The 19,837-nt window shown below is 40.9% G+C and overlaps 2 protein-coding genes across 2 annotated transcripts in view; one reads left to right on the top strand and one right to left on the bottom strand.

Annotated features, from left to right (window-relative positions):
• Positions 1 to 10,718: 10,718 nt before the first annotated feature.
• Positions 10,719 to 16,405, bottom strand: ENY2 (ENY2 transcription and export complex 2 subunit). Its single transcript, XM_082479811.1, has 5 exons — positions 16,322 to 16,405; positions 15,857 to 15,950; positions 13,931 to 14,001; positions 11,892 to 11,966; positions 10,719 to 10,991 (listed from the first exon to the last, which is right to left on the bottom strand). Exons 2-5 carry the CDS (start codon positions 15,922 to 15,924, stop codon positions 10,915 to 10,917), a joined length of 291 nt encoding a protein of 96 aa, XP_082335937.1. The 5' UTR covers positions 15,925 to 15,950; positions 16,322 to 16,405; the 3' UTR covers positions 10,719 to 10,914.
• A 202-nt stretch (positions 16,406 to 16,607) lies between these two features.
• Positions 16,608 to 19,837, top strand: part of NUDCD1 (NudC domain containing 1) — a gene marked incomplete at both ends in the record, with an annotated part of 48,823 nt that continues 45,593 nt past the window's right edge. The window contains one exon of the mRNA XM_082498884.1: positions 16,608 to 16,725. Within this exon, the coding sequence (XP_082355010.1) occupies positions 16,608 to 16,725 (118 nt within the window). The remainder of the gene's footprint in view (positions 16,726 to 19,837) is intronic.

Below are 19,837 nucleotides of genomic sequence, written 5' to 3'. Positions count from 1 at the left end.
GGCAGGGGCCTCACCAGCCAGGACCCAAGTAGGGCACCCTGGGGGCAGCTCAGAGTCCAGCCTGCCAAGCAGGTTTCTAGTGATGAGGCAAATCTGAGGACAAGCCAAGGCATCAGTCTACTGGTCCAGGATCAATGGAGTCCATAGCAAGCCAGGGCACAGAGATGCCCAAGCTGAAGGGTAGCACTCCTGCGGTGTTGCTCAGGTGGGGACTGACACCCTTATGCCTGCAGAACCTGCATTCAATAAGAGAAACTCACTATATGCAATGCTGGTTTTAATTTTAAACATCATTTCAAAAACATTTATGTAGCAAAGTTACACCTTTTGATATAGCTGTCTGTCTAAAGCAGAGACTGGAAAATAATCTTCATCTGCATTCACGCATAAAAGCAAAACTGTGAGCATGACATACAGGAAGAGGTCAGGTTATGAAGGTGGCCAGTGACATTTCCTTTGAGAACACATTCAGTTTTTGGCATTACAATCTATATACTCAATAAGGAATATGCTACAGTGAGAATGAAACATTTTAAAATATATGCATATAAACACCCACACTTAATATAAAAACTGTCAGAGTGGCTCACCCACACTCTCCCCCTAAATGCACAACAGACCTGTGTGTGGCTGTTGCATTAATGGGAAAAAATCCCAGAAATTGGCAGACCACTAATGAAGAATAACTCTCTTCATAAAAACATAATTATGCAAATTCAAATGTAGGAATAATACGAACATAACTTAATTTCTAAATGAAGTGTTTGTAGGGATAAATAGTCCTCTGTTCAAAAATGTCATTAACCCTTAGTTCTTAAGATTTTTAACTTGGATTCCTTTGGATCAGTTAGTTTTCCCCAAGAGATCCTGTTAAGTCTTAGATATTTAATTGCCACAGCACATGTAGGGATAAACATATCAATCACTTCACCTGACAATTTGCAAGTTTGCTTGTGTCACTACTTTACATCTAAATCAATTTCCATCACTTCATGGCTGATTGTTCCACAGCCACTGTGTAGATGCCATCCTGATACATTCATGTTTCTATTTAGTAACTTCATTTTGACTATAAAAAGGGTACAGTTTCTCTTTCAATGTGAATTCTCCTTCCTGTGGTATCTGTTCTTCATTTACTTGTGTGATCTTTCACTGTTCAGTCATTTGTTAAAGCTAGAAATAGCTTTTATTTAAGGGTACCTTTCCACAGTTGCAGTCTTGTTAAATTGTGCAGTAACTCGAGTTTTACATTTGCAGAAGAGATTTCACCCTTGACAAGTGCTTGATTCTGGTCAAAGTAGAGTTTTTATAGTTTCAACCACAGAAAAAATGTCAGTTTTTACTATAAAATTCAGAAGTAAATTTCTGTACTGTTGCTACATTCTGCTTTTTGAAATTTCATCATTAACTGCCTTGAAACTCTAGGTGAGAGGGGGCAGTATCATTAGATACATTTTCCATTCCTTTGTAGTATTCCTGAGCACCTATTTTTGGTAAAATCTAAGTATTGTCCAAAGAGTTTGCGTAAATTCAGGCAAATGTGTATCCTAGCATGTATGAAAATCTGTTCCCTTTCCTAAGCGAGCAGGCAAGTAGCCATGAAAGCCTCTTTTCTCTCTAAAGGTTTTCCAGGCTGAAGCTCTAAGTTCTGCTGCCTCTGCCAGCATACCTTAAATTCCTTCACTTAATGCACATTACCACTTGGTATGCCTTGCAGAAGAAATTTCCAGACTGGTGGTCTTGGTGAGAGGCCTTTGTAGGAAAATTCAACAAACAGACTTTAACAAGCATTTAATATTTAAAAAAGCATATTCAAAAATCTGAAAAGGCACACCCAAGGTAATTTTTTTGGAAGCAGTGGCCAAGAGAGGTCAAAGAGCAGCAGTGACTGCCCAGGTCTCCCTGAGCTCAGAGCAGACTGCGGACTGGGCAGTTCTCGTTGCTCCCCTGGGAATGATCCAGGGGTTCTGTTGCCTTTAGCACCTCTCTGCAAAGTGCTGGATCCTGGCCAGCTGACGAGACCTTCTGGGGGGCGGAGTCCCCACTCAGCCTAGAGGAATACCCACCTCAGGTTGAAAGAAGTTGGTTGGTTGTTCAGTGCTGTAAAGAACTTAGACGTGATAAAGAATGTGTGACTTTAGCCTGATGCTGAAAAATTTTCTGGGTTCTTCTTGCTGACAGCATCAGCTTCTCCTTCCTAGGATGTTTCTGTATTTAATGATGATGGGTTAATATCACAGAATCACAGAATGGTTAGGGTTGGAAGGGACCTCTGGAGCTCATCCAGTCCAACCCCCCTGCCAGAGCAGGGTCACCTACAGCAGGTTGCACAGGATGGCATTCAGGCAGGTTTTGAATGTCTCCAGAGTAGGAGACTCCACAACCTCTCTGGGCAGCCTGTGCCAGTGCTCTGCCACCCTCAAAGTAAAGAAGTTCCTCCTCATGTTAAGATGGAACTTCCTATGTTGAAGTTTGTGCCCGTTACCTCTTGTCCTATGACTGGGCACCACTGAAAAAAGACTGTTCCCATCCCCCTGGCACCCTCTCTTTAAGTATTTGTAAGCATTAATAAGATCCCCCCTCAATCTTCTTTTCTCTAGACTAAAAAGACCCAAGCCCCTCAGTCTTTCCTCATAAGAGAGATGTTCCAATCCCCTAATCATCTTTGTAGCCCTTTGCTGGACCCTCTCCAGCAGATCCCTGTCTTTCTTGAACTGGGGAGCCCAGAACTGGACACAGTACTCCAGATGCGGCCTCACCAGGGCAGAGTAGAGGTCCCTTGACCTGCTGGCCACACTCTTCTTGATGCACCTCAGGATGCCATTGGCCTTCTTGGCCATGAGGACACATTGCTGGCTCATGGTCATCTTGTTGTCCACCAGGGCTCCCAGGTCCCTTTCCACAGAGCTGCTCTCCAGGAGGTCAGCCCCCAACCTGTACTGGTGCACCTGTACTGTTCCTGCCTGGTGAGTGAGCTAACCAAGAGACTGCAGAGCCAGTCTTCCTTTTGCTCTCTCATCTCTCACATCCTAAAGCAAGCAGTGCCTACTGCTGTACTTTGGCAGGAAGTAAATCCCCTCATTAAGTGCAAGGTGTGCTTGGGATTCGGATCTCAGGGGGATTAGAGCATTCTGTTCCGGCTCCTAGACCGGTTCCCTTTAGGTGACAGCTGGATGCCTCTGCATACCTTTAGCTGCAGACAACAGGGCAACTCCAGCATGTATAGAGACAAGATTGTGAATAGACTTAGCTTTGCATCGATGTACCTACAGTTACAATACTTAGAAATTTCTGTAACTGCCATTTGGTTGCAGTTGAGCAGCTTTTAGACAGAAAATATGGATATTGGTGCTTAAATGCCACTTAAAATGTGTTATAGGTGATTATGATCCTTACTGGCTCTCAATCATTACTGATTTTAATAGATAAAACAGATGCATAAACTAAACTAGAAAAATAGTATTTAGAATTGCCAGGAAAAAAAAAAATCTCTACGTTTTTAATATAGGAAGAAAGCTTATGCTTTGTATTCCTTATGATCCTCATATTCCTCAATTGCAAATTAGGGAGAGGATAATGGGACCTATTCTTTATACAACTAATTTATCATTTCATTACTAAATAGAAAATCTTCCTTTCCGTCCTGTAGTATGTAGCCATTAAGTAATTGTGCTTGACTTACATGCACAGCCTTTCTTGTGTACTAAGGAAAAAAGAATTATATGTACTAAGTTCAAGTTCAAGGCATAGTGTTAGCATTTGAATTCAAATCCTCTAAATACTTGAGTATCTAGCATATTGCTTTATAAAAATAGTTATCTACATGGATATGCTTCTGTGTGCATGTCTGCATGTGTATGATTTGCATTTAGGGAAATACAGAGTGCATAGCATGGAAAGATAAGGTCATGAAGTTTTGTGGGGGAAAGCATTTAGGAAAGCAAAGGTTTTTCTTCCTAGGTTTTTTTGGTTTTGTTTTAAGGTGGGGAGAATCATGAAACTGTTCTTTGTTTCTTCATACCTCAGCATTTTTTAGAAGAATTTCTACCTGTTTGTAAAATGTGAGTTTCCTTTCTTGTTTTCATGCCCTTTGCTAGATCCAATCGTCTCATTTCCAGAAGAATTATTCTAAGTTTGGGAAAAGAACTTAATAGAATAAAAACCCTTAATTTAATCATGAATCCTCCTTTCCCCCATTTTAAAACAAATCAATTCAGCAAAAAGGACCTATGTTAAGGCTCAAAAACTTCAAAACTCCAGTTCTTATCTGAGCACCTATGTGTCAGGCCCAGGGGGCTGTTGGAAGTGCTGAGCTCCCAAAATCTGACTAAAATCAACGTCAGCTTCAGACAAACTTGACTGTCTCATTAAAATTTGGATTGGGACACCTAGATCCCAGTTTTGATGGGGGAAAAACCAACAGCTGTTTTTTAATATAACTGCATAACCTCATATATATATACTCTAGAGGATATAGCAATCAAAGAAGAGAAACGAGGAAGTGAAATAAATACATTTTTTTCATTCTTTATCAAGTTTTCCTATTTACCTCATGATAGTGAGGAAGCATTTTAAGTCATCTTTATCATTGCAGCAGTCAATAGGCAGAAACGAGGAATAGAAACACTCTGATCTTTATGCAACAGAGGAAGAACAGTCCTCTTCCATTTGTTGACTATTTGATGAGACACCTCCTTGCAAAAAATATGTCAACAGGTATTTTGAAATGTAAGCTGAACTATTTAAATATTAGCAGACTGATCCAGGATTTGGGCAGAAACTTATCTCAGAATGAAATGCGCATGAAAAAGCTAACAAACAGATTAGCTAGGTGGGAGCATTTTTCAATCCAAGTTACAAAAAAAGATTTTGTAATGCTTAACTGCTACTGCCACTTCCATTACAGATTCCCAGGGCACTACATTCCACCCAGTTACACCTGTTCTGGGGCTAACAACTTCTGCCTGCGTTCAACAAAAGCAGCTTTTCTCTTTGTGGAAACATCATTGAAAGGTTCACCTTGGAAACTGTTAGAAAATAGCAGTTAAGATGCCACACAGCTTTTGCAGAACAGAGCGGTTAAAAAGCAGAGGGCATTTATACAAACCAGTGAACTGCTCTGGACCTTACATTTTTGGGGATGCCCCTGTTTCTTCTACAAGGGAGCAGAAGTATAAATACGGAGTATTTATCCTGGTTTCCCTTTCTCAGCTGGAAGAAACTGAGTTGCTGCTGCCAGCTCCAGGGAACATTCATGGGCAAGTACTGCGTTTTCAGAAAGTTTGAGTAACTGAACTAAAGCAGCTCTTCCAGAAAGGCATCTTGTAATCAGGAAAGCATTGAAAAATGAAGGATCCACCATATTTTTTCATAGTTTGTTCCAGTGATTAAGCAGCTTTACTTTTACAAACACCGTCTTGTTTTAAATTTGAATTTGTCTATTTCCACCTACTCTTTATGCTTTTCTCTGTTAAAGCACCCCTTGTTTCCTATTTTCTCCCCTAGGAAGTTCTGATACATCACAACCATATTTTCTGTCAGCCTTCTTTTCAATAAACTTACACTGGGAGATTTTAAAAGCTTAACAAGCAGTGCTAGCCCTCAATAACTCAATTTTCTCTTTCAGTGCTGCATTTTTTCCTTCATCCTTTCAAACTTGCGAGTGTCAGTCTCACCGATGCAGCATACAAAGCTCAGATCAGTGTTACGCTCATCTCTGTTCACCTGTATTCAAAGGTCCCCTGGAAGAAGATGATGAGTTTTTCACTATGATTTCCAGTGCCATTGCTTTCCAGGGAATTAAGTGTTGCTTTTGCCCTCCGCACTAGATGTAAAAAACTCAACTCTGTGCTGACTTTGTACCCAGGCGGTTGATGGGAGCCAGCCATCAGAAGAGGCCAGGTTGCTCTGCCCTTGTCAGTATTCACCCAGGGCTGCCAGCCACTGATTTTATCAGCAGCAACTTGATCCTTTACCTCGGGGTCAATGATTGAAAGAATGGATGACCTCTTTCCTAGTCACTCCAATAAACAAAAATCAACAGGGATTTCTTAGAGGGATATTTTTTATGACCTACTATTAAATCACTTCATTAGTTATGGGGTAAGCGTAAAGAACATTTTTAAGAATAATACTGTTCAGATGGAAAGCACTACGCTAAATGTGAAATACACTAAAGTGAGATTAGGCCTTTTCTCATTCCAAGCAGAATGCTGATTAACCTATTCATTACACTGAAGCAGTGAAGTATAAATTATTTATTTCCTCATTTTGGGCTCCAGTCATTACAAATTTGGCTCTGCAGCCACAGCTGTTTCTTTTAGAAACTGAATAGCTGAGAAAAACAGGGCAAGTAGTACACAATTCTGATTTCAATTGCAAATATGTAGAAATTTAAAGAAAGCCAGCAGGTAAAAGCATTGGATATTATTCATTGCTCTAGTGAAAACTCAATCACTCAGTAAGTTAAAGCGAAACTATCAAGGTGCCACAATCGCTACAATTAAACATATTCCAGTATGCGAAAGAAAAGATGAGGACATTGGCTAGGTAGTGCAGAGCTGTCACCCCCAAAGGACCCTCTGAAGAGAACTGAGAAGCATCAATAATTTTTTAATAGCACTGATGGGCTCTAACTGGATTTAAACAGACTTCAGACAGATTTGTTCCCCAAGTGATAAAGGTCCGTACTGAAACATTATGGCAGTAACAAGAATGAAGAAAAATGGGAAAAAAAAGAACAGGAAAAAAAAATAATACTGAAAAACCTGCCGTGGCAAAATCACAAGGCTCTATCTACAATGTGAGTTCAAGTTTGACATATCAGCAGAGTTTCCTTGGTGATATTACTGTTTTATAACATTTTTTGACTGGACTATGTCAATGTGGAGAAATATTCATGGGGAAATGATTATCAAACAAATTAGAATCTAACCAGTTCCAGTACATTGTGTATTTCAGAGCCCTCAGGGCCTGACTAAGGGAGAGGCTAAGCTAACTTTTCTCTATTGGTCTTTCATTGACAGCAGTAGGACTATTTGATTCACTGTCACATAGAATTTGGATTTGTGCGCATCCAGAGCTATACCAATTTACTCTAGCTGACCCATTATTTCAATGTCATTTTACAAACTGATTCTATTTTTCACAGGCTTGTCTACAAAAAGACCAAGCTAAATCAGCTACTAGTGTGTGTATATAGGGCTGCCATCTAAAAGATGTGTATGCCCACAGCTGAGGTAATTCACATCAATCCTAAATTGTCACTTCTTGGCTATCTAGTTCTGGGTTCTGTCTGCCTTTGTACGGAACAGATGCTTTTAATGACATTGAAACTGCTGCAATTTTGAAGAAAAAGTAGTTAATGCATCTACCTGTCATATGTATATGCTGTAGGTACGGAACCTTTAACAGCACAGATCATCTTATTTTTCAGTGTGCGAAAAAAAACCTCAACAAGACAATAATGTTCTGGCTGAATCCTGAATGTTACCGATTGTTTCCAATACTCAACCAGAGGAGTAGAAACTGAGATTGGGCAGAGAACAGTTTGTTCTGTGCATCTGAGAATAAAACGTGCTGCGGTTAGAACAAAAATATGAGGCCACTAAGGGGACCTATTTATTCCTCAAGAAACCATCTTCCGTTGCTGATACCACCCCAAATCTAACTTCAGTCTTAGAAGATCCATCAAGTTACCTCTGACCAGTCTGCTCCAGTGTGATTTGGATCTACACATGTTGTCAGACATGCTTTTTGCCTAGGTACTGAATGGAGGCCACACTGGTGCGATTAACAGAATCGACTGTGGGAGCACGCGGCATTGGGCTGTTTCCATCAGAGAGCCGCCAGTCACTCTCTCGTCTTCCTTCTGCATCTCTGAACGCTCCTGCATTTTAAGCCAGTCTGGGCAGAACTTTACAACTTATTTTTGGAAGCATGTGAAAGAGCTGCTTGTCAAGCTTTTAACTTCAGATTGGTCAGCACAACTTTCTGAAAATTCATCTGGCGTTCAGTCTTTATTCTGTGCCAAGCATGAGCTGCCTATGGAGGAGAGCTACACCACGCTTACAGCAACTGCACTTCAACTGTCATCTTCTAGGTGGAATCTCAAATATTTACTAATTAGACAACAAGCCTTCCACAGTTCAGTGTATGAATACCTTAAGTCTGGCCCTCTCCCACTGCAGTGAAGGAAATCAAGTGGAAGCTCTGAGGCAAGTTATAGTGTGCCCATGACACGCTGCAGCCATTCATCAAGCAAAGACTTTCAAATTCACATTCAAAATGTCAAAGAATATCAGAAAAGACCTTTAAGAACAAAAGCATAAGAATATGGAAGATATTTTACAGACTTGACATATTTTAAACATACGCTGAGACAGTGTATATTGTGTTAGGCTGTGCGAAGAAGCATTCTGTGCTCCATCAGTTACTAGTGTTGGGTAAATCAAGTCTAGAATGAAGAGCTCAGAATAAATATATGTATATGCAATTCAAACAGAACATATTAATTGCAAATGAAGTTGCAATCAAGCATTGAATTAACACACTCGATGCAAATAAACTTTTTAAAAAACAAGACTTTTAAGTGGAAGAAAAACATTTTTTCTTTCTGACATCCACCATTATTTAACAGTGTAGAGACAACGACATACAACAAGTATGTTCAAAATGGCATGAAGGTAGATATAAAGCAGTACAGCACAGGCCCTCAAGAGGAATATCTGTATAATACAGCAGATCCCTGATCCTGGCTCCTGTGATGTTGCAGACTTGGCAGGAACTCGGTCTTGTGTAGATGCCCATTGAGCGCTGGTATTGAGGTCAACATGAGTTGGCAATGTGTGATCACAGCCCAGAAGGCCAACCAATCCTGGGCTGCATCAGAAGAAACATGGCCAGCAGGTCAAGGGAGGTGATTCTGCCCCTCTGCTCTGCTCTGGTGAGGCCCCACCTGGAGTACTGCATCCAGCTCTGGAGCCCCCAACATAGGAAAGAGATGGAGCTGTTGTAGTGGGCCCAGAAGATGGCCACAAAGATGATCCAAGGACTGGAGCACCTCTACTATGAGAGAGTTGGGGTTGTCCAGCCTGGAGAAGAGAAGGCTCCAGGGAGATCTTATTGCGGCCTTCCAGTACCTAAAGGGGGCCTACAGGAGAAACGGGGAAGGACTTTTTACTAGGGCATGTAGCAATAGGACAAAGGGGGAATAGCTTTGAACTGGAAGCGGGTAGATGTAGATTAGATATTAGGAAGAAATTTTTCACTTTGGAGGTGGTGAGGCACTGGAACAGTTTGCCCAGAGAAGTTGTTGAGACACCATCCATGGAGGTGTTTAAGCCCAGGCTGGATGGGGCTTTGAGCAAGATGGTCTCATAGAACGTGTCCCTGCCTACTGCAGGAGGGGTGAAATTTGGTGATCATCAAGGTCCCTTCCAACCTAAACCATTCTATGATTCTGTTGCCCAGTTTATCCTGACTCCTGTCTAGTGCCAGACTTCACCTCAGGCCATTGCTAGACTCTTCCCTCACGCCTGTTCCCCCATCCGCAGTGTGAGCAGACAACTCAATGAAACACTGCCGGTCCTGCCGCTGCCATTTCATCCCGGCCCTGTGCAGGTGACCGGTTCTGCCGCAGCCTGACCCCACTCCCGCCGTGGGCGCTTGGCTCCGCAGCAGAGCGCGGTCCTTCCTTTCCCCCGGAGGGGCCGGCGGGGAGCAGCCAGCGCCCTCCCCCCGCGTGGGGCGCGGGTGCCCCCCCGCGGCTCCTCCGGTAAGAGCTCGCAGCGAGGACGGGGGAATGACCCGAGTCTGCTGGAGCAGGCACGGCTTTCTGTGCTCCGCTCCAAGTGACAGTTTTTAGAGCATTCTTCTAATTAGGAGTACACAGATTTATGTTGAGTCAATTCGTTTTTCACAGTAGCCGCATCACAACAGCGTGGAATTGCTCATTCAGTTTCTGCTTATGCTTCTCCTCCGCTTCGTCATCTATTAAGACACCTCAAATTGAAGCCAGCAAAAATTAAACATTTTCACTTCAAAGCCCCTTTCGCGATCCTCTCTATTTATCAACTTTATTGTTGCAGCTATTTATAGACCTGGCTGATGTTGCAGTTCCAGATACAAGAATTGAAAACGCATCATCTTAAGAGACTTAACGTTGGCAAATTATTGTATCACACTTGATTTTCCAAAGGCCCCAAAGATCCACATAATTAAAAATTATCAGTAATATGGGCAAAGCTAGAAAACAGTGGTTGTCGTGGATCACAATAGTGACTCTTTTCAATTAAATATGAAAAGAAGGGAGAATTATTGATAAAAGATACCATTGCCTTTTTTTTGTTGTTTGAAGAATTCAACCTTGTATGAATTACTGAGTTTTGCAACACCAGTCAGAGACTTCAAACCACTCACTCTCTGGCAATGTACCACTGAGAGGAATGCCACCAACACTGTCATGTAGTCTTAACTTGTTTGTGCTGTCCAGCTACTTACTTAGGGAAAATTAGAAAGGATATGCTCAGCGGCATGTCATAACCCATTTTCCACAGACTTTTCTCCCCTTCCGCATTTCTAGTTAACATACTTGTTAATTGCACTTCTTTTTTGAAAATCTGAGCAAGTTTTCACAACCCTATAAAATTATGCATTATTAAAAAACTGGAATAGGTGACACCATGTTACAGTACACTGATAGAGAGAAGAGCCTTAAAACCACAACTCCACAAATTTTTTTATTAAAGTAACATCAAGTTTAAGAAATCAATGCAGTGCAAAGAAACTTCAACTCATCATACAAAAAAAAAAAAAAAAAAAAGATTTTCCATCCTTAAGTATGGAACCTGCATTTCAATCCTGACATGACTGACATCATATAGAAACAAACATCATCCCAGATGAACATCAAAGTTAAAGACTGGCATGCTGGGCAAGGAAGGTTCTTATTCTTTGCAAGAGTTCTTTCTTTACACTGTCTGGTACCAAGGCTGAAACACAAATAAAGCAAAAAGTAAAAAAAGACAAAATGAAAAATATGCTAACATCAAAGTTTTACAACAGCTTCTTCTATTCCTTGTTTGTTCTTGCAATTGTTAATACCTTAGTAACTGAGGCTATTTGATTTTCATATAGCATATCTATATTTTTCCGATTTAAACCAGGCTAAAATTGAAGTCTATTGAGAACACTTGTTATTGGTAGGTTTTTGCCTAGCCACAGTCAAGAAAGTTTGAGAGAAAGGATTATTCCACAGGAAACAGGATACAATCACAGCAACTAGTTTGATTATCCTACATTTTTTCTTCAAAAATTTAAGGAAAAAAAAAAAAATCTCAGCCAAGACCTCCAAGTAAGGGTCTTCAGCAAGTTGTTTTGAAAGCCTATTTTTATTTAAGACTTAATGAAGTTTCTCCCAGACGCCTTGGACTCTAATAGGCTTAGAAGAACTATATAAAGACAACTTCAGTGTTTCTTTAAGAGATTCCATTTTTCTGTATCTCTTTGCTCTGTCTTTTCCTTTTCCCACTTCTCATTACATTAGTACTGTTAATTCAGATTTTCTAACTTAGAAAGAATTGGAATTTCAAAACATCTGTGCCTCATACCCCAAGTTTTCTTGAGACCATTGAGTCAATTATAAAGATGAATAGAGACTCAGGACTAAATAATGTAACCTGCAAAAGTAGCCTACACACACAGCTCATTACAGATTTTGAATGGCTGTTACACAACAGATTCACGTTTTATTTGTAGTTAATATCAAGCTATTAACTTTTTTCCTTGAATTCAACACAGGCAAGTTCATAGTGCTTCTTTCAAAATATTAATGACATACAGATAGGTATGTTTCTCAAGGTATTACCACATCCATGTTTGTATTTTCTTACCTCTGCCTTTGGGAGTGATTTCTGCCACCAAATCATCCACAGTAACATGCTCTAATCCTTTTTCTTTAATGACATCTGGGGAAGACCAAGTCAGATATTTTAAGTCTTTTAATCCATTCATTAGAAGACAACACCTGTGCCAATGATTAAGAGACAAAACCTGCATGCATAGGTCATCATAGAAGGTGCAGTAGCTTGGGACCTAAGTGTAGGTTATTAACTCAGTACTGACACTGCATTGTACAGTGGATTTAGTCTCTCATTTATACAATAGGTTTAAGGATGGGAATTGTCACTACTGACGCACCTTGATCAGCTCATATTTTAAAATCAAGTGTTAGAAAGTTTAAGCTTATCTGAGCATTACCAGATGTGCATATTGTGTAGCAGCAGTTCACAAATTGGTCCACTTGTCTCTTCAAACACATTATTTACATAATAGTGAGAAAGGGATGCAATTGAAAAAAGACTTTGGAACATACAACAAGGGAGAGCACCAAGACAGTAAATACTACTCTTACTAACTGGTTTAAACAACATCTCTATATATTTCAGCAAAGTAAAAAAGCATATCTGAAAGAAAGTTATACATCCACAGCAAAATAAAAGCTATGATTAAGATATATTGTATGATTAATACATACCAGTATTTAAACAAATTGCCTACTTATAGTGCCTTGAAGGCTACTGAAAAATGCAGAAATCAACGCTGAGAAGAAACCTCAATTCAGTAGCATAAAACTAAAATATTTTGTCTAAACATGAATGTTTCTAACTATACATCAGTACATAGGATTGGTTGTCCCCAAGACACTAAATAAGTTTTCTGAACTGACATCACATGAACTATTTGTAAACTGTTTTTCTGGCTGAATTCCCTGTAGAAATGGATCCTGGATTGCTCAATTATTGGCCCTAATCCACAATGGCAGGAGGCTCTACAACAAGCTACAAAAAGAAAAAAAAAACAAAACAAAACACCACACCCCAACAAAAGATCAACAAAACCAACAAAAAAACCCCAACCCACCAAATCCCTCTCTTCCAATAGCAAGGACAGTTATTAGGCCCTTAACAGGGACAACTGAACTTATATTTGCATTCTCAGCCGCTGCAGTTAAAGTTCAAAGTAGTAATGTAAACCAAACAATTTTAAATAACTTTACTGTAGCAGATTATAAAGTATGTAGTTGAGAAGGCAGAAAAACATCCCTTTTGCTATTTGTACTATTGAAATGGGTAATCTCTTGGCAGTGGCATCAGACAGACAACTGCAAGCATGAATCATTTCAGCCTTCTCTGCAAATCCATCTACAAAAACAATTTAACACATTCAGCCCTACAAAAAGAAAAACTATGTAATGGAATATGGAGATGCCAGGCACAACAGACTAAATCAGAATTAAAGCAAAAGTTCAAGGGATTTCTTATTTGCTTAAAGGAAATTTTATCATGTGGTAATATTCCTGGATGCTTAAATACTATTTATAATGGTTTCATGCAATTTACAAGACAGTAAATTGTAGTAATGCTAAATACTTAACTCAGAACTAAAAGATTTCGGTATTTAGAGGTTCATCTGTTTGTTTTTGCCCATCTAAGTAGATAATCTTTTTTTCAAGAATTGTATTCAGAAGGAGTACAAATGCACTTCTTTCTCCCCCATACGCAGACAACGAAGTACTCTAAAGTTTCTAAGTTGCGCACCACTGTATTTGCTCCATTTTCCTTTCTCTTGGTTTTTATTCTCCTATGGTAAGGACATCTCTCTCAAAACAAAAAGTTGTATCATCATGAATATTTAGCGAACCAATTCCAAAACTTTTTTCAAAAGCTTAATAAGTTTCAGATCAGAGAAGATGTTTTTTGCCAAGATGGCAAGATACTTTTTTTCATGCAAAATCAATTGCCAGGGATACTTTTGCCTTGCCCAAGTCTCAATTAACTTGACTGTTAAGCAGTGAGGCTTTCATTTGGGACTTTTGTTTGGCCAGAACCCCAGTTGATTACAGGGATATTAGTTATTTGACTACCATTACCTTTGCAGTGTGCTTTCAACTGATCCTTCCAGCCACATTCAATTAATTTGGCTCTCAGCAACTCTTTAAGGCTGTTAAGACAATATACAAACTTGTTAGGAGCAGCAAATGTTCCTGACAACTGAAATATGCTTCAGTGGGAAAGTTAAGCTTACAGTTACTACTCAGAGCAGAACTCCCAGACCAGCAGCAGAAATGGCTGAACAGCACGTGAATCCTAATCCAAATAAGCACCAATTTTAGCTTACCATGTTGGATTATGAGGAGTCGGCACCTCAGGAGCTAATTGACAGTATTTCTTCAAGCAGCATTTATGCTGCAGCCACAGAAAAGAAGCCCTTGAATCACTTGAACTGCCCAAGCCTACTCTGTTAGCAAATGTATGTAACTTTCAAAGTTAGAGTATTTCATCTGAAACCAGGCCTTCAAAATAATAATACGTTCCCCCCTCCTTTCTGAAAGAAGAATTCTGTACTACCATCTTCAAATGCAGGTTTCTCTCCCCAGTTACACTACCTTGTGTTGGGTGAAGACGAAGAGATTGTATGTCTTATCTTCCTAAGCATGGTTAGCAATTATAAGCATAAGCAACAAGGATTCAGACATTAAACAGAGAAAAAACACAACGATCTGCCACAATAATACATCTACTCCATATATCAAAAGAGAATACTGAAAGCTAACTAAAAAAATTGAAGATTTGTAATGGGAAAATGAAAGTAAGATATGATAAAATAACCTTTAATATCTTCATCCTTTATTCCATCAGCTAGCAAGCCTACTTATCTTACACCATTCTAAAAAACTCTAGCAAAACTCTGGTTTTATGAATGAAAGGATTGCAGCAACAGGCTGAATTGTGTAGGTCTAATCCTTTTTAATCAATGAATCACATATAGGGCAGATGAACTTATGGCAAAAAGCAGAGTAACAACACAGGTGAAATTCACTGCTTCTGGATATTTCTTAATTCAAGAGATCTGAGTGCTGTGTCTGTGATCATAGTGCAGCTCTGATAAAGCTTGTTTATAATGCAGCTTTTGACACCCAATCAAAATTCTTCTTACTCTTAAATTAGAGTAAAAAAAGGTCCCAATACCATTTCAAGAAATTGCTTGCTCTGCTGAAGCTCTGTACAGTCTCCAAGGGGATGGTCACAACCAGCAAAGATGCGGGGCATAGGTACATGTCAGTCTACAAAAGGTTACACTCGGCACAGGGCTATGTGATGACCTGGGGAGAAGACTCCTTCTCATACCAGCCTTGAAAAATTAAGGAAATAGTGCATGGTGCTACAAATATAAATGAGGAGGGAAATGTGATAAGGACATGTGAAAACACAATGCAAACAGAAGAGACTGAAGAGACAGCAAAAGGCCAAAAACTAGCTGCATTGCATAATTCACTTGTTTGCCTTTATTGGGATCTCTACAATGACTTGCACAAGTGCTGGTTTACGTGTTCCACTGTATATTCCTTCCCCTAATCAGAGAAGGGATAGGAACACAAGAAAAACTTAAAAGCAAAAAGGAAAGTTTTGTCTCATTCTCTTTGTCAGGAAATAACAAGATTTAACTGCAAAAAATTGCATTTAATGGTGATTTTTATATGAACCAAGAGCTTTCCAACACAAACCACCAGAGTAAGAAAAAGCTTTAGAGTTCATAAGCCAACCACCCCACCCTTTATTTTCCCAGCTTTTCTTCTCAAGTGTAAAACTAAAATAAAACTGTTCAAAAGGCAAAGATTTTTTTGTTATATAATACATATATATACAATGTTTTACATTATATAATACATATGACTTTCACACACATGCATTTGAAGAATTTAGAGTTAAGTTTACTTAATCTTTACTTCCAGGTACAGTTCACATTTAATAATGTTTAAAGCCTCTTACTGGCACGGAGCAGGAAGCCTACTCACCGTTCTCGCTCTCCTGTTTCTATTAGCTTTTGGTTAATGGTTGCTCTCATCTGGGCATCTTTATTCATTTTGGAAATCTCGGTTTCTCACAAACCTGGGCAGAGCAGCACGGAGTCGTCACAACCATCGGCGTCGCGAACACAACAGAAAGACGAGTCACTTGCACGCAATTACATGCGGTGCCGCGTCCCTTTGCACGTCCCCGCAGGCAGTGACCGGAGTACCGGAGGCTCAGCCCAGGGGCCCAGCCTGCACACAGTACCGCCGCAACGGCGCTCCCCCGGCTGCCCCAGCGCCGGGGAGGGGGAGGGGGGTCGGTCACCGGGCCGCTCGCCCACCCTCACCAGGCGCAGCCTCTCCGCAACCCGGCCTTCCCGCCTCACCCGCCCGGCCCACCCAGCGGCTCCCCCGCCGCGGCCCAAGCGACGAAGCGAGCGCGGGAAAACCCCCCCAGCCCCGGCTCACCCCGCCGCGGCGCCGCCGCCAGTCCCCAGCAGTAGGAAGCCGCCGCCTCCCCGCGCGCAGCGCCCACCGCCTGCCCCAGACGCCGACGGGAAACGTAGTCTGGGAAGGCACCGCCGGCTCGGCGACTACAGCTCCCAGCGTGCCCCAGGGGCAGGATCTGGACTACCGCTCCCAGCATGCTCCGCCGCCGCGGCACTTCCCGTAGTGCCCCGCGGCAGCTCCCGCGCGTCGCCTGAGGGGTCGCCCAGCTGCCGCCGATCCCCGAAGTTTTCCCCGGAGTTGCGGCATGGCGGGCGCCGCCCACTGCTCCCTGCGGACCAAGCGCCTGCTCTTGGACCCCAAGTTCGAGGGCTACAAGCTGTCGCTGGAGCCGCTGGCCTGCTACCAGCTGGGGCTCGACGCGGGTGAGGAGCGGGGTTGGGTCCGGCGGCGTGCGCGGCGCGAGGGGGGGTGTGGTGTGTGGGCCTACCAGGCTTCCCCTTCGCCCGGCGGCCCGGCCGCCCCCTTGGGCAGCGGGGGAGGGTACCGGATCCTTCCGCGTTTCCCTCCGCTCTCTTGCGGTGCTCCACGGCCCGGACCACCGTGCTCTAGGATGGGGAAAGTCCGGCCCACCTTACCGGGGGGCCTGCGCGCCTGTCCTCTGTCGGGAACGGCGGGTGATTAAAGAGACTCAGCGTTTCGTCTCGATTTTTCTCGTTATATTTGTCTGTAATGTTGTCATTGGACCCTCCTCCGGCCAGCCTCATGTGGCTTCACGGTGGACCAAGGTCTCTGACTGCTGTCAAATCATTACCTTACAGCTGTGTGCCCCTGTGAGTTTGAACCCAGTTTCTAAATGGGTAAGAAAATCTGTGTGCTGAATCTGGGCTTGGCTTGTGCACATGCGGTGAGGCCAGGTGACCAGCTGAGTAGTTCAAAGTGGTAGTGTTATCTGTGAGTGTGATGGAGTATGTGCAATTTAGAGAAATGTCTATGAAATTAGTATCTTCTACAAACTTCAGCAAATTAGCTGGTTTTCTTTCTCACTCTGCCCACAGTTTAGAGGTATCTCTTCAGGCTATGCGTTCCATGTTTTGCTTTTTCTGCTAAGCATTACTAATATTTGAGTTTCTGGTCCATTAATGGGCTAATGCAATGAGAAGGACATTAGGATAAAGTCATGTTGGGTATGTGCCTGCAACCTTAGCCATTCCTCCTGAAATCTCTCAGCATTCTATCTTTATTGATTTGTGGAATTTAGGTCTTTTTAAGATGTGTGAATTAGTTTCCTTTTTTTTTTTGTAAAGCTGGGACAGCAATATACAATTTGGGTGGACTGATCTCTACCTCTATATATTTATTGAACAATATACTTGTCTACAGTTATCCATTATGTGTTACTTTAGTTTTGTGTTGAATACATTGTATTAGTGGATCAGAAAGGTGTGTTTGCCATGGTGAATTGTCAGCAGTGGGATGAAAGTTGTATGTGAATTGTGTATTGAAGGACAAGTGAGTGAGATTGAGGTGATATTGTATGTGTATCTGTGATAGGACTGGAAAATTTAATTAAAGTAACGTTTTTTTTATATATTTTGACATTTTTGCTGTAAAACTGAATTAGGTGTTGCCTTTCAAAAGACATTCCAAATGTGAGTGTACATGTGTTAGGAGTGTACTACAGCTGTGTCAAAGATGGTAACAGCGTAGCATAGGTACTGTCTCTTAGTTTGTCCTTTATTTGATGTTCTGCCTGTGGTCAAACTAGCTATGTGGTTCTTGGATAGTCACCTATTCTAAATAGATGAGGGTTACAGATTTTCATTAAAATAATTGAATGATGGAGTTGCTAAAAGAGAGATGGACCTTGTCGGTTTTTATCCATTCAGATATATTGCCTAATATTTACAGGAACTTGTGTGATTTATATGTGTGCCCATGTTCTTTTCTTTCTCCACTTCAGACAGTGCAAAGACCCTGAATCATTGCAGTCTAACTTACTTGTCTGTCCTACTAAATCATTAATACCAAGTCACTTATTCTGTTCTCTGTGTATGTGTGTATATATAGATAGATAGAGATATCAGTCCACTGGGGAGTGGAAAGCTTTGTTGTTGTTCTTTAAAATTAGTAACACAAAATATAAGCCAAACCAGGCCTTATATCTGTCTTCTAGATGTTTCGTTTGTCCATATTTCAGGCTGCTCTTAGGCCATACAGCTGTCTCTGTCTCCTTTCTGGTTTTCTTCTGCTTATTTCAAGGCAGTTTCTTCACTGTACAGAGATATTCTGTACCTGAACTTTGTATTTCCTGGTGTCAGTTGTCTACATATGCATTAAACTGAGGGCATCCTTCCATAACTTGAATTTTATGTTGCGCAGGAATACTAGGTTGAGTTGTAGAGACCATGGATGGTGTGTAGGCCATGGCTTTTTCAAATTACTGCATGAGAGAAGAAATTAATATGTGAGAAGGCCAAGGACTTCTGCTTTCCAGCACATTTGTGAGCAGATTAAAAGTCTCAAGAACTTGGTAGTTTGTGGGTTATTAAATTAATATTTGTCACTGAGCAAAGAGTTTGATTTTATTTCCTAAAAGTGGGAGTGAGTAAAATACAACTGCTGGAAAAAAAAAAAAAGGTCAAATGTTAAGGAACACTTAAAGCATGACTAATTTCTGATTTTATTCACAACTATGTGCAAAAATTTGGTAGTAGAATCTGGAAGATTAATGTAAAAAGGCTGTTGAATTTTGTATTTGTTTTCCAGGAAACTGTTTCAGGAGTGCTGGTCTCAAGTGACCTGGGATTTGGAGTTCTGCCTGTGTGGCATCCCAAATTTCATAGCAGTAAGATGAACATGCGAGGCTTAAAGTACATGGAATACGTAACAATAAATAGAAATAGGTACTCATTCTTAAGTAGAACTGAGTTAACTCAGCTGTAGTTGAAGTATTTATGCAGTGTTATTACAAACTTGTGTATTAAGCATTAAAGCATTAGTCTTTGATATTTTTCATGTATTTTTTTTATGTTTATCCATTTTTATGAATTTCACTGCTAGCTGTAAAATAAAATTACAAAAAAAAAAATTGACACATGGAGTTGATACAGGCCTCTATTACTGGAGCAACTGGATAGCAGCACATGGTATTGAAAGGCAACTTGTGGTGGTTGTCAGGCTCATGTGGACTACAATGAGCTTCATTTTCTGACCATTGTGTAAAACTTAGTATTCAGTTCTAATTTGCTTTTAACTGTCAAACTGTGGTTGCCAGGAATTTGCTGTGGTCAGATGTGCAGCTGAAGCAGAAAGAAATGTAAAACATTTATTTATTAGATCTGTGGTAGAGGGGAATTTTCTATTGAACTTCTTACATATATGGCGACTGTGAAGAAGAACGGTGAAATTGTGGTATCTTATGTTCCCTTTTAAATACTCTGATTTGCATGTTGTTCTTTTATTTCTCCCTTACTCCTACCTGTTCTGTCCTAGTTAATCTCAATTTTCACAGTCATTTCTCTTTTCTCATCCTGG

This window comes from Vanellus vanellus (assembly GCF_965231255.1).
Source record: "Vanellus vanellus genome assembly, chromosome: 2".
Taxonomy (NCBI): domain Eukaryota; kingdom Metazoa; phylum Chordata; class Aves; order Charadriiformes; family Charadriidae; genus Vanellus; species Vanellus vanellus.
Note: the sequence above shows the minus strand (reverse complement) of the source record. Positions and strands in the feature narration are given on the sequence as shown.

What these genes read in the sequence shown, in the direction of transcription:
- ENY2 (XM_082479811.1), bottom strand. Translation starts at nt 15,924, where the DNA reads ATGAATAAAGATGCCCAGATGAGAGCAACCATTAACCAAAAGCTAATA. An exon ending in GAAACAGGAGAGCGAGAACG is followed by an intron (nt 14,002 to 15,856) that starts GTGAGTAGGCTT and finishes TTGTCTTAACAG; the next exon opens with CCTTAAAGAGTTGCTGAGAG. An exon ending in AATCACTCCCAAAGGCAGAG is followed by an intron (nt 10,992 to 11,891) that starts GTAAGAAAATAC and finishes TTTGTGTTTCAG; the next exon opens with CCTTGGTACCAGACAGTGTA.